Below are 14,031 nucleotides of genomic sequence, written 5' to 3' on the forward strand. Positions count from 1 at the left end.
TCAAAATTTTCTTTAAAAAATAACAGTTTTAACTACTAGTGGTCTTGTTTTGTGATTTAGTGAATAAATGTTCTTGTTTGCCCTTTGTGATTTTCAGGCTACCCGTGCTCCCTCTGTGCCTCAGGTGAGATGAAGGCTCCACACAGAGTCGGCCTCATAACTGGGCTTGGCTGACCCTGGCTCCAAAGAGCTCCCTTTATATGAAAAACTAAATTTGGTAAAGACCAAATTGCCAATTAGCTAGTGCCTAATTCTGGGCTTCACTGTTGAACCCACAGGCAAGGGTTCTTCAGGAATAATTCAGAAGCTGAGTCACACTATTGACCTTGTCGAACACTTCAGAAACCGAGTAGGGAAAGAAGAGTTGCTGAGAAAAGTCAGGAAACCTGGGATCCGGCATTTTTACCTGTGCAAAGCTGGTTCGGTCACTTTGGACAAAGACTTGCTAACCCTCTAGGTTTTGATTTCCTTGCCTGAGAAATGGGAGAGCAACACCTATCTGCAAACCTCAGTGGATTTGGAAAATCAAATAAAATCAGGAAATGTGCTTTGACAGCACAGTGCCCTGTTCAGATGTTAAGGGATGACTCGGATGTAGCCTCCAAGAAACTTTTTTATCTCTGTGTCCTCAGATCGTCCATCCACAAGGAGAGTCCCATCTCCTTACCCATCTCCCAGCCCCTTCGCTGGAGAGTGCAGAACCACAGCAGAGGCAGCTCTGGGGGTTTGCCAGCTCTGCCGTTAATCCTTCCCTCTTAATGCCTCCTTTTTATGCAACTTGTTCTAAATCTTGATGTAATTGGGCAAACACCAATATCAACTTGCTTTTACAACATGCCATTTATTACTCTGTGAATTATCTTATGGGTCCTTTTTTCCTGTAGAATGGGTTTTTGTTTCTAGTCATTAAGTATGGAGACTTTCATTATTCTAATTGCTTTGTTTATATGTATATATCCATCACTTGTCTCCTGATCGCTTTACAAGCTCTTTGAGGACAGGTATGTTTTCTAGTACTTCATCATTTCCCCCAGCACCTAACACCAGGCTCAACGCCCTCTACGCCCAGCACCCTTTAGCATCAGCGTGTCCTCCCTTCCTCCGGGGCGCAGTGTCACATGCCTTGCATGGCAGCTACACCTCTTAAAAAGCCATCCCCAGGCCGGCCGAGTGGCGCGATGGTTAAGAACTGGCTTGGAATGCCAGAGGGCCCCGGTTCGGATCCCACATATGAGGGTCAGTGACACTGCCCTCTACAGCTAAGATGCTGAACAACAGCTCAACCTGGAGCTGGGCTGCCGTGAGTCACTGGTGACGGCATAGACTGCAGCCCCTGTGGCAGTGGGTTGCCATGGGCTACCGTGTGTAGCCAGCAGCCTCAGTGAGCGGCCGTGCAGAAGCCAGCGACTGATCTGCCTCGCCTGGGAAGCGCGCAATGATGGTGCCAACTTGGGTCAGTGAAGCAACGTCCTCCACAATTAGACTGAAGAACAAAATGACAGCAACTTGTCTGTTTCCCTTCCCCCAATTCCCCAGCACTGTTCCCAACCCCCCAATAAAAATCCTTAAAAAAAATAAAAAGCCATCCCCACTCAACTGCTACCTTCAACCTAGTCAGATGCCTTTCTGTACCCCCACATATGCCCACCTGCACATCTTCACCCATCTCCTGCCACGCTAATTCACTATGCATCTACTCTCCAAGGTTCAGTTCCAGGATTTTGTCTTTTGGACACTATTATCTTTACTGATTTTGGATCCCTCTGGCTTCTGTTGTTGGCCAATGAGTTAGCGTGGATTAAAGTTGGTCTGCATTTATTTTCTGGTTGTTTTATGCATATTAACTTAGTCTGTTTTTAGTGTAGTATAACAAACTTGAGGTCAGGAGCCCCCCTTAACCCCTTCTTTTCTTCTAGTCTCTCTAGTTGTTCCTAGCACCATGTTATATGTTAAGTAACTTAAAGAGCCCCAATCATTCTTGACAATGTAAGCCCTTTATGAACTGGCATATACATGTTATTCCACAAAAGAGTAAACACCTCTGGAAGGCCAACAATTGGCTTTTAGTCTATATTACTTTGTACCTAGTGAATGTTCAATGAAAGATCCATTTATGAGAACTTGTGATAACCTGGACTGTTCCTCCAAACATTCACAGTAGTTCTGCCAACACCAATGGTACCATAGAGAGGAGTTTCTAAGAATGTTTACATAGTCATTATCAGGATCAAAAACTAAGTGCCCGTGTATCTGTGGGGCAGGAAAGGAGAAGCTGGCTGGGATCTCGCTCCACTTCTTAAATACTGTAACCTTCACCTTTTCTATACGTGGCCTTCACATGGAGGCAGACTGCTGGCATTGTTCTTATGTTCCCAGAACTGGGAGATCTTAGACTTAAGACCTGCTGAAAATGAGTGTGTCACTTCCTATCAAGGGCTGACGAAAAAAACGAAGTCTCTTTAGAAACTGGAACACTGCTAGAACCACAACAAAGTTTTGCTTTCTGCACCTGCAGCCCCCTTTTCTCATTATCCAGTTATTCATTAACTCTTTGCCATCTGGGTTTCACATACAGCCCACCAGGCCTTAATAATAAGAGGCGCTAAATACATCATCTTTAACTTTCCTGTTGTCTTCAGAGTCACCAAGATGTTCATACATATTCTCATCTTCCATGAACTCTCTGCACCTTCTGGCCCAACTGGCCAGCCCATTCTTCTTAAATTCATTCTTCCTTGACTCCTTGGTTCTCCTCTAACAGTTCTGTCCTTCCTTCTCTGCATCATCCCTGATCCCCTTTCTGCCTCTCTTTTTAAGCGGGGGCCACAGGGCCCTTTGATAAATCTCTAGCTCTAAGCTCCATACAGAGTTGCCAACTGCTGCCTTAACAACGCATCTCCTCACACACCAACAAGATTCTCTTTTTGATTTCTGAAATTATGTTCATGTACCACCATTCTCCCAGTTGCCTGGGGCAAACATACTGGAATCATCATCTTTGACTTTAGTTTGAGAGAACGAGATGAATCAAGGATGACTCCTTACTATTAATTTTTGCTTGAGAACCTGAGTAGATAATGATGACTTTTTGATGCTTCTAATCTAGGGGGTGGGGTGGGGGAGGTAGGGCACAGTAGTTGGTACAATTCAAACAAGAAATGGATAATTACAATATCAGATGAGGAATGCAAAGATGGGGTAAGTTTGCCCAACCCACACTAGTGGAAAGGACTGCTCAGGGAAAATTGTTAAAATAGAATTTGGTCATTTCGTGATTTTTGCCTGTTTCAAAAATGGTTTCCCACTGCCTACTTAATTAAGCACAAGCCTGAATGTGTGTGTGTGTGTGGGGGGGGACCCTCTAAATCATGAGCATCATGAGCATAACATTCTTTTCTAATTTTATCTGTCATGATCCCCCAATTGCAGATCCTAACCTCAATAGAACCAGACTAAACACTATTTTCCAGATGTTTCTTGGGTGTTTCCACCTAAATACCTTTGTCTACATGGCTTCCTTTCTATGTTGTGTTTGCCTCCCACCCCCCGCCAGCACCAACGTCATCATCTCCGCTCTCCAAAAGCCTGTTCCATTCTTCAAGACCCATCTTGAATGGTAACTACTATAAAGAAGCATTTCCTGGCTCACCTCTCCACTCCCACTGTAAACATGGAGGTGGCTTCACCCTCATTTGGACAGCCCCAGCATTTTCTCTATGATTTTTTGGTGGGTGTTATAGTCTGCCTTGTAATATTAGTTGTATCTCATTTCCTCCCCTAGATTATAGAGGAGAGCCTCTGGGTTGTAACCTTTTGAGGGCAAAAACATTGAGTTACTCATCTTGAATTCCTCCCCCAGGACTATACCAAGCCCTGCCTGCACCAGGAATTACATAAATACTTTTAACATTTTTCTCTTGTCCGTATGACTTCCCCTTGCATTAAGTGCTACACAGGCACAAGCCTAGGCCGTAATCCTAACAAGTATTCAGCCCCGTTACTTGCTCATTTGTAGAGGGAAGAGATGGTTTTCTGGAGGGTCCCTCCAAACACTATCCTTATCTCTGCCCAGTGACAGGCAGCCTTTGGAAGGCATGCTTTCTTGATTTCTCTAGCCAAGAAAGGCTCCATGTTGTAGCAAAGCCAAGTCTGTTGAAATTGTGACTTCTCTGCACCCACACCTGAATCTGCATAATTCTCCAAAGCCACAGAGGTATAAATAAAAACTTCCAACAGGACATGAGAACGTTTGCCAACTGTGGGAAGATAAATGGCCTGGGGACTTCATGCTCCAAAAGCAGAATGGCTGCATTTCTTATTTCAATGTAGCAAAAGAGATGCTGTGAGTCTAAGGATTTTTTTTTCCATTGCCAGAAAGTTATGGGTCACAACATTTAATGTGATTAATTCCTGGTTTCCAAAAGGAAACCTTAGGAGGGATCTTGGGAGGCTCGATAAAATAAGTATGTGCAATTGTTAAGACAGGAAAGGAAAAAAAAATGACTTCCATCAGAGTCCACAAAGATCGTTTTCAGTCCCAAACATGGGTCCCCAGAGATAGCCTGGAAACCAAATTATTGTCAAAGAGATGCTTACCTTTTACAATGGCTCACAGCAAAAGAAAACATATAGCTTAACATCTCTCCCATGACTCACCTTTCTGGTTTTTTTTTTTTCCTTTTATTGTGTCTCTCTTTTTCCCTTTCCCATACGCTAAGCTCCCCAGTCTTCCCAGTTTGAGCTCTTCTCCCATTTAGATATGTATCACTGAACATTGAACGAATGAATCACTTGTAGTTTTTAAGCCTCAGTATGCTCATCAGCAGAATAAGGTCTTTATAGTACACTTCTGAGTATAAATATAAATGCAAGATTGTTCTACTTGCTCCCATACAGTGGGTCCTACTAGTGCTCTAATCTATTTGTTTCTAAGATGATAACTGGTTTCAGCCCACATAAGGAGCAAATTAATTTGTTGATGGGAGTCAGGTATGAGGAGTTTCACCTTTTGCAAAGGTGAGATCGAATGGCGAAGTAAAGTGGCTGGAGCCAAAGATAAATAGGGTTAGTCACACGGATTAATATGTGGACCAGAGGGATGTGCTTTGAAACTTCATGGAACAGGTAATTAATTGGTCAACCTGGTGAATAACTTGGGCATCTTCTCCCTTACTGCCCAATCTGAGCGTGTGTGTGTGTGTGTGTGTGTGTGTGCGCGCGCGCGTGTTCGTATTCAAATTCCTTTGTATAAATTAGAGACTTTTAAAATCTTAGACTATGCGGTCTGGCTAGAAACTTTATTGTCATAGTGTCACTTGGGAACACTGAGAGTCAAAAAAGACGAGGTCTTCCAGCTGGTTAGCGTAGGAGACAAGATGGGGCAGGTACTCATAATCCCGATAAACCACACAGCAGCTATTGGCTAATTAATCTTTCATTTCCTCCCACAGGATGACCCAGAATTCCACTTGGATTAAGGTTAAACAGTCTACACTTCATCAGCTTTCCATTTTTCACCCTTTCTTTTTTCCTGGTCTTAACTTTTTCCTCCCATGAGTCCTCTTATTCCTTCTATTCTATTTTTAGAAAACTTTCCTCACACATGTTTCTTTTGTATAGTTTTCATGGCATTTCATCCATGTGGTTAATTCCCTCATCTGGATGACTGCTTGGAGGAGGTTTCTATATTATTTTTGGCTTGGACATCCATTTCCTGCTCATGAGTGACAGCAGAGGCTGCCTCCCAAAATGCCCCACGGTGCTGAGAAGTGGAGCTGGCAAAGGGCAAGACAAAAAGCCACACGGACAGGTGGAGTCAGCCAGGCTCACGGGGACCCAGCTACCTTCATGGCAGGATTCTGATATCTGAGAGGTGAGCTAAGGATTAGTTCTCAGCATCCATTCATCACGAAGAAAGTACTTGACATTTGGGGACTCTGGATGGCTACCTGGATGAATAACGGCATTGGACTAAGAGGTAACACATGTAAATTTCTCTAACATCTGCTGGGAGCCTGGATAGCAATGGTCAAGATGTCTGAAGGTCCTGGCACGATCTGAGGTCAAAGCATGCAAAGGTTGTTGCCAGGTGGTCTAAACAGGAAACACATCACTCACACTGGAGACCTCTTCCACTGCCTTATGAGAAGTTGGCCTTGAGAGCACATTCTGACTACGTATTGTCAGCCTTGGACAGGTTTGCTCTTCTGGGAATCTGCTGCCTGTCAGCGTGTGATGCTTGGTAGGAGAGAGGCGCAAATGAGGGCTGATAATGCTCCTTCCAACTCTGAGAATCTTTGGATTGCACCTTCCCACTATTTATCCATTATTTGGTCCCTGGCAAGCAGTTTTATAAATGGAGATTTAGCAGATGGTATGCATTTAGAAAATAGGTCAAAAGAGCTACTGCCTTCCAAAATCAAAAAAGCAGAAGGAGTAAAATACAGAAACAAAGTAAGGCATCTGTGCGACTTCTAAGCTCTAGGTGTTTTGTAAGGGGGCTAACGAGACAAAGCATTCATCTGCTAGGGCAGGGGGGATGGAGAAAGAATGATTTTCCAAGCAGGAAAGAGATAATGGAGAGTGCAACTGCTGCTCCTGCTAGTTCCTGAATAGCAGGTCTCTATTTCCTGTCTCCATAATGGTAATGACTTACATTTATACGGGGCCTTTCATTAGCTCAGGGAGGGCTCAAAGTCCTCTCTTGATTCAGCTCCTAAATCTTGTCCTTCATAGGCTAAAGGATGCCATCTTTATTTATGCCGTATGTACTTTAGAGAAGACTAGCTCACGTGAAAATAGGACATTAGATGCTACAGAAATGAATCCAGAATGGAGAAGGTAAAGGTGGATGGAGAGAAGTGGTGGAAAGTGCTGAGTTCCAGTCACGACCTTCAGTATCATCTAGCTGAACAGACACCTTGAGCCAGATAAAGTTTCTGAAAGATCTGAATGCCTCCAGTAACCTCAGCCTCATCCCACCTGTTGCCTCTCACTTTCAGTGGGACTTGACACTCTCAAGAGTGTATTACATTAAGGTGAATGTTCTTCAGGAGACCTTGACAAACTCTGATATTGGGTTCCAAGTGCTACTGAAGACATTTTTCCCTGATGCTTTAGGGGTCCAGAGAGGGTATTTGGGATACAGGCAAGCGGAGGCCAAGGTTGGAAGGCAGAAGAATGACAGGGAATCTGGTCTGTTCCAATAAGATATTCAACATGATATGTAGGGACAACAGGTATAACTCATATAGACATAGAAGCCACCAACAATTATGATTCATTAAAATGTTGAGGAAAAAATAAACTCATATGAAACAGAGATAGTCACAAAGTGGTGGCCCAAATGACTCAGAAAACTGGATTTCAGTAAGCTATAACATAACGCCATTATTTTCTAGCTAAACAATGCCAAGAAAACAATAATAATAATAATTAATAATAATAATAATAAAGAACACCCTCTGTCCATGGCTAGTTTTGGTCCTATGAATCAATTTCATTGTGTTGAAAGAGAAAGCAATAGTATTGCTCATGTGAAAGTTTAACCTAGCAACTCCTGCCCAGGTAGGCTTAACTTGGGCTTTGCATACACACAAAAAAACCAAGCACCTTCAACAAAGTGTGATGATGAGAAATGGGAAACCCAGATGAGCACATCCACTTTGGGCAGACACAAAGTGTGGGCCATTTATCATCTTGAGCAAATGCAGGGGACATGACTGCTAATTGGCCTCTTCATTAACCAAGGAGAACATCTACTACTACAGCAACTCACAAGCTCGTGGCAATTCGGGGCAATCTTTAAGTGCCTTCTAACTCATAATTATATTTCTTCCTGAATTCTGCCAGCCTCGAAAATGTCTCTAATTCCTCACAAATAGTCTGCCCTCACCTTCTCTAATTATAGACTCCCTGGGAAGGGAAAGGACACGCACAAGGTACCCCTCATAAACAGAGGTGAAACACGACACCCCAAATTTAGACAGGGATGATGAGTCCTTTAAAAACCAGCCTCTGGCTGGGGGGTTTTTTACTATGTGGGGGCAGGTGGAACATGAGAAATCCTTTGAGCTTTTGCAACTCCTAGGGAAGGCGTTTCTACTCTTTTCCTAGTAAATTACTGCTCTGTGATACAAGAGTCTTATCATCTATGTGATGTGTGGACAGGGACAAAGGGATACATGCATATGAAGAAGTGTGAGGCTTCCACAGCAAGGGAAGTTTGTATGGGTGGGCAGGTTAGCCAGGAAATTCTGCCAGCACCTGAAAAGGAATGAGCTGTTTCTGGGAACAGCCAACACTTCAGTTTAGAGGGTCGTGGGCAAATCCCATTCCCAGTGGACATGCCAAGTGACACAGCGGTCAAGTCCCCTTAGGGGCAGGAGGCTCGTGACACTTTTCAGCCAGGCTCCCTCCCTTTGTGCCGGGAAATGACAGCTGGATCTTCACTTTGGGCGCCTGCCCAGGGCAGCTTATCAAATGCCCATAAACAAAGAGAGGGCAATATAGCCTGGGGCTGTGGCTCCCTTATCAGGTAGACTTCAGCATTCATGGGCCGTCAGCTTTCTGTGCCTCGGCTGTAGAATTCTCAATCTAGGATGTCTGACTGCTCGAGAAAGCATGCCAGATGAGCTAGATATTCATTCACATCCAGCTTTGACATTCTTGGGGTTTTGTCGGTATTCCTAGTGAGTTTTAGAGGCTTTATCCAATGAGCAAACGGCACCATCAGATCAGAGGAGGACCTGATGAGAACACTCTTAATAAAAGCATCAAAGTCGTGGGTATGGTTGTTGTCTAGGTAGCAACTGGGGCTGCCTCTGGGCCCACAGTTCACAGGCGATGGCTCCGAGAGAGAGAGAGGAAAGACAGCAAATACCAAGTAAGCAATGTACAAAATGTGCAGCGGCCTCAACCACGCAAGGAAGTACATGTGCCTCCTACCTCTCTGCAAACTAGTGAACATGATGTGCAAAACATGGCAGACTTCTGGAGTGCAAACAAAACACAGCAGCTAAGGAACAAGATAATTCAAGTCTGAGGAAAACCATGGCCTTACCTGGAGATATGGAGGGGTCGTAAGGATTTCTCTCCTTGCGGTTCATCTTGAAGGCTTGGATGTCCTTTTCCCTGTATGTCCCAAAGCCTTCGTAGCTCCTCCTTTTACTCCCACTCATGTCACTGTCCCACTTGTCATTCGAAGGGTTCATTTCACTGAACACGTCCAGGTTCTCTGGTCTTGTGCTGCCACCATCCCCGCCACTGCCAGAGTACCTTTTTGTGCACGAATCCACAGGCTCACTGCTCAAGTCCCCTTTGTCCTTGGCCTGCGTCCAATGCTGGGCATCAGAAAGTGACAGTGTCGACAGGGTGTCCACCTCAAAGCTGTTCTTAGAAGCTTTGTGGCTGGCTTCACTGTGCTGGTGCTTCTGCTTCTCCTTATGCTTGTTCTTCTCACTCAACAACGGGAGCTCTTTGTCTGCGCTGCTCAGCCGCTCGCTCAGGATGTGGCTGGAGAAGCCTGTGGCTTTGCCTGCAAAGAGACCGCTCAGGTTGTCGTGGGTCCCCAGGATCCGGTCTTCCTTGTGCTTATGCTTATGCTTGTGTTTCCTCTTGTGGAGCCGACCGCTGGACAGGCTGGCACTGCCCACCTTGGGAGGGTTCAGGGATGGCTGCATGTCACCGAGGCCCATGCCCACAGGTCCCTGCAGGTGCACTCCATGCTTGGCTTTATGCTTAGCCGTACCGGACATCTTCATGTGGGGGCTTGTGTGGAACTGAGGTGGGGGCACCGTTGGCCTCATGAACGGGGAAGCTGCTCCGAGCGTGTGCGACAGGTACAAGGGAGCTGGGTACTGACTGTAATAACCAAGGTTCATCATAGGCATTGATGTGTAAGGCATTCCATAGGGTGCATAGTAACTTCCACTGGGAATAGGGTAGCTGAACCCTTGTAAAAAAGGCACCTTTGTCATGGTGTCATTGGTTTTTGCAGGCCTACCACGCTTCTTCTTTGACTTCAAGTCTGAAGTCCTACGAAGATAGAGCAACGGGTCATACTGGATATATGGCACCGGGTAATAGTGATCAAAGTTAATCCGAAAAATGCTGGGGTACGGGTTCTCGTGGTAAAAGGTGTAACTGCGGTGGGAGATCCTGAACAGCTGGAACTTGGTGACGAGCTCCTCCAGGTCGGCCAGGAACTGGAGATCATCCCGGTTCTGCAGGCTTTTCCGTTTCCTCTTGTGCTTTGGCTTCTTGAGGCTCTCGTGGGCCAGGAAGTTGTCCACGATGAGATGCTTCTGTCGGTGGCCATGCCGGTTCTTTGTGCTGGTGTCAGACGGAATGGCCTCCGGGTTGTCCAGGGAGCAGAAATCGAAAGAGTACCTCCGACGGGATTCTGAACTCTTCTCTGCTTGGTCAGACGTGCTGTTGTTGTCCGTCCCAATGCCACTGTCGCTCGGGATCGTCTCCTCGCTGTGCGACTCGCTCACAGGGGACAGGGTTATTTCCTTGAGTGAGCCAATCTCGCAAAGGTGTGAAGGTGAGTTGGCCATCAGCCTGGGTGGAGACAGCTTCCAGGTTCCGCTGTGTATTCCCTTTTGGGTTTTGGTTGGAAGAGCACTGATGGGCTGGAGATTTGGCATAGTTTTCAACTCTGAAAAATTGGTTTCAGTGCTGGCGGGGCTCAGGTTGCCATTGGACCCACCTAGCTGTGTGGACAGTGGGTGCATAGCTGCTGGTGAAGACGCCACAAGTGACTGAAAGTTGGAAGGCACGGCTGGAACTTCCGGCTGGCTAGAAACAGGCCTTGAGTGCTTGATGGCTGTTTTGGGTTCCTCGGATGGGGGTGGCAGCTCTGCTCTCGGCTTCCTGCCCCTCTTCTTGCCAATGTAGATGGTTCCCCTCTTGCTGACATTAATCTGCTTGCCCAGTTTGCTCTCAATCGCGGCCGCCCCAGGGCTGGTCTCTGGGGGGGCTTTAGCCTTCAAAGCAATGTTGCTAGAGCAGGACAAGATCTGGTTCAAGATATTTTTCCTCTTGAGTGTTTTCATCTTATTGATAGTTTTGATGGTCTTCTTATCCAACACCCCAAGCTTTCCAACTTTTTTGTGAAATTTCATCTCGCTCATGGGTTTGTCCTCTCCCGGCACCAGTTGGGCCAACTTAGCTAAGCTGCGTCGTCTCTTCCTTTTCTTGGTGCCAGGAAACTCCCGGCTGATGGGACTGACCGGACTGGTGGACGTCCCCTCGTGAATCGTCTCAACCGTGAGCAAAGGCTGCTTCTTTGGTCGTCCCCGCTTCTTTTTGACTGGCGTGATCACAGTAAGACTGTCTGTGTTAGTGTACAGAGGACTGGAGGGGGTGATGGGATAAGCAGATGGCGGTTCCACCATCAGTTTATCGGAGGAGGCCATGACTGCCTCCCGAAGCATACTGGTGGGTTTTGGTTTGCTGCATGTCCACCTCCGTTTTGCAGCAAATTTTGGATGCTGGATTTCTGGCACTTTTTTTGATGGAGAGTGATCTGAGCATGTTGGAGGCGTCATGACCATGGGTGGCTTCCGCTGCTTTGACACACCTCCTGGAACAACTTTCTCGGCATTTCCACCGGTTTCAAGGCCAACGGAGGGGGACTCGTTCTCTATCATTTTACCCAGCTTAAGGACACGGGGATCTTTCTTATTTCCCTCAGTGTTGGAAAGTATCCTATTAACTACTTCACTGCTCATCGTGATTCCAGAAGCCAGGGCTTTCTCCGGCATGATCTTTTCTACCACGGCTTTGATAGACTGTCTCTTTTTCCTTTTATGGCTGGTTGGATCTAGACAGGGTGCCTTGATAGGGATAGTAATCCGGACGTGACTCGAGTCATTTTCAGGATTACTGACGGAACTCACATTCTGTCTGGCTGGTGATGCCTCTTGGGCGTGATCTGCAGAGTAGCTCTCTCTTTTCCCTTCTGTATTGTCAAATGCTTTCTGGGCACTCTTGACCCAGTCCAGGTCTGGGTTTGGTATGGTTTGACTTAGCACATCTTTTTTACTGGACTTTTTCTTGCTGCTGACAGTAGGTGGCTCGGGGGGGTCCTTTGCACCGCCTCCATCTTGATCAACCAAAGGCTGAAGCCCACCGCACTCGGCAGAGCTGCTGGGTGGGGCTGGTGAGCTATGGTTGCTTGGGGAGGGGGCTACACCTCCCAAGAGCGTATCTTTGCTACTGTTGGACAATTGACTCCATGTGCTCCCTGCGCTGCCTTTCTTACCCTGGGCCTTTGCAAAGGAAGCCACGGGCTCAAGAGCTGGGATCTTGCTGGTGCTTGCAGTTTCTCTGCCAGACTCTGGACTGATGAAGCAATTCTGAGTGGCAGGTCCACTGTCAGAGTTGGTGGACCAGTCCACGTGGTTCTGGCTGCTGCTTTTTTGCTGGTGCTTTGGTTTTAAGGTGTCACCGGTGAAGTCCTGTGGGAGGCCTTGGTCATAAAGGAGAGCTGAGTGTTTCTGTGGCCGCTCGTAAGCCTAAGTGTGGGCAGAGTGGAGAAAGAGAGAGAAACAAAGATGAGTATACAGGAACCATTAAAAATTGAATGTCAAAAGGCTTTATGATTTGAAAGTTGGAAACCGTCACCTTTAATTCCAGAATGCTTGACAGGGGGGGTCTCAATGCAGTAGTAAAAATGATGCACTGATTTTGAACATTCATAAGGATGCTTTACTCACTGTTTCCTCCCTCCCCTCTCCAAATAATAGGAGCTTTAACCTATCTTGGTTAAATGCAATCTCAGAGTAAGAATTGTTTAGAGAGAGGAAGGGCTCTAAAGGTGACCTAGTTCAATGCCTGTATTTTACAAATGAAAAAGCTGAAACTTGAATAATAGAGAGTCCCACCCAAGGCGGCAGAGTCCAGGAGAGAATCTTAACTTCCTGACTGCCTACATTCTTTTGCCCAACTCAAGCTGCCTCTTATTTCTGTCCAGGCTTCTCCTCAAACACACATCTTTCCCTTGCTTCCTCCTATGATCCTTTCTGTTTGCACGTTATCCTGGATTCCAACATCTCTGTACTCAAACAAGTAGCTCACTAGGAACCAATGAAATAAGAAAAGGCAGCCCAATTAAGGAATTCAGGGGGAAACTGGAAGGCTTCAGGGAAAGTGGGCCAGTCAAAGGCATGGAGAGGAAATGCAAGAAGGAAAGAAACATGAAAGAACCTTCAAATATTTGCTGACTGTAGGACTCTCTGAATGCTGCTGTGATTGGGAGTGAGCCCTCTGAGGCATCCTTAAGCCCACATTAGGCATGGGATGCTCTCTTGAGGATACTCTTGGCTATTCTCCGAAGGAACTTTGAGTCTCCTGGACAAATGTACCAGGAAAAAATCATTATCATTCAAGATCACTCCTCTGAACACGTCAGCTGTGTCTTCCCCTACATGGATTCCATATGAATGTCTTCTGACTCCAGCACCTTCCTTAGGAAAGGCAGAACCTTAGGAAAGGCTAGAGGCCAAGCATAAGCAGTGTCTATAAAATCACAAAGGAAATGGATACTGAACACATCATTTTGAGATATTAACATGTTTTTAATATAGAGATGCTTGCATTGTTCCAGATAAATTTCAAACCACGCTACTAGTACAAAGCATTCCTCACAGCTTATTACAAGTCCTGTTTTACACACTGAGTAGTAAGCTTAAGGCATGCACTGCCCTAAGATTTGTTAAAGGAGAAATATTAGTAAATTGAAGAAATCTTTGGATACCATTTCCACTGAGAAGTATATGATGATTGGCTTAGTGCATTTAGGAAGTGTTAACCTGTAATATGTGTCTGTCTGTCTGTCTGTCTGTCTGTATCTATCTATCTATCTATCTACCTACCTACCTATCTATCCATCTATCATCATCATCTAGCTATCTATGGGGTCTGACAATTAAGTTCGCAAACTTGTTGCAACACTATTGCTAACCTTTCTTTGATATCAGAGGGATTATTCATCATGGATTTGTACCAAATGGACAAACAGTTAAC

At 45.7% G+C, this 14,031-nt stretch overlaps 1 protein-coding gene across 1 annotated transcript in view; it reads right to left on the minus strand.

The window, feature by feature from the left end:
• The window catches only part of SETBP1 (SET binding protein 1), a 351,100-nt gene that overhangs the window by 82,468 nt on the left and 254,601 nt on the right, over positions 1 to 14,031 (minus strand). Inside the window, 1 exon segment of the mRNA XM_019652899.1 lies at positions 9,062 to 12,521. Within this exon segment, the coding sequence (XP_019508444.1) occupies positions 9,062 to 12,521 (3,460 nt within the window).

Source organism: Hipposideros armiger, unplaced genomic scaffold (genome assembly GCF_001890085.2).
Source record: "Hipposideros armiger isolate ML-2016 unplaced genomic scaffold, ASM189008v1 scaffold_189, whole genome shotgun sequence".
Lineage (NCBI taxonomy): Eukaryota > Metazoa > Chordata > Mammalia > Chiroptera > Hipposideridae > Hipposideros > Hipposideros armiger.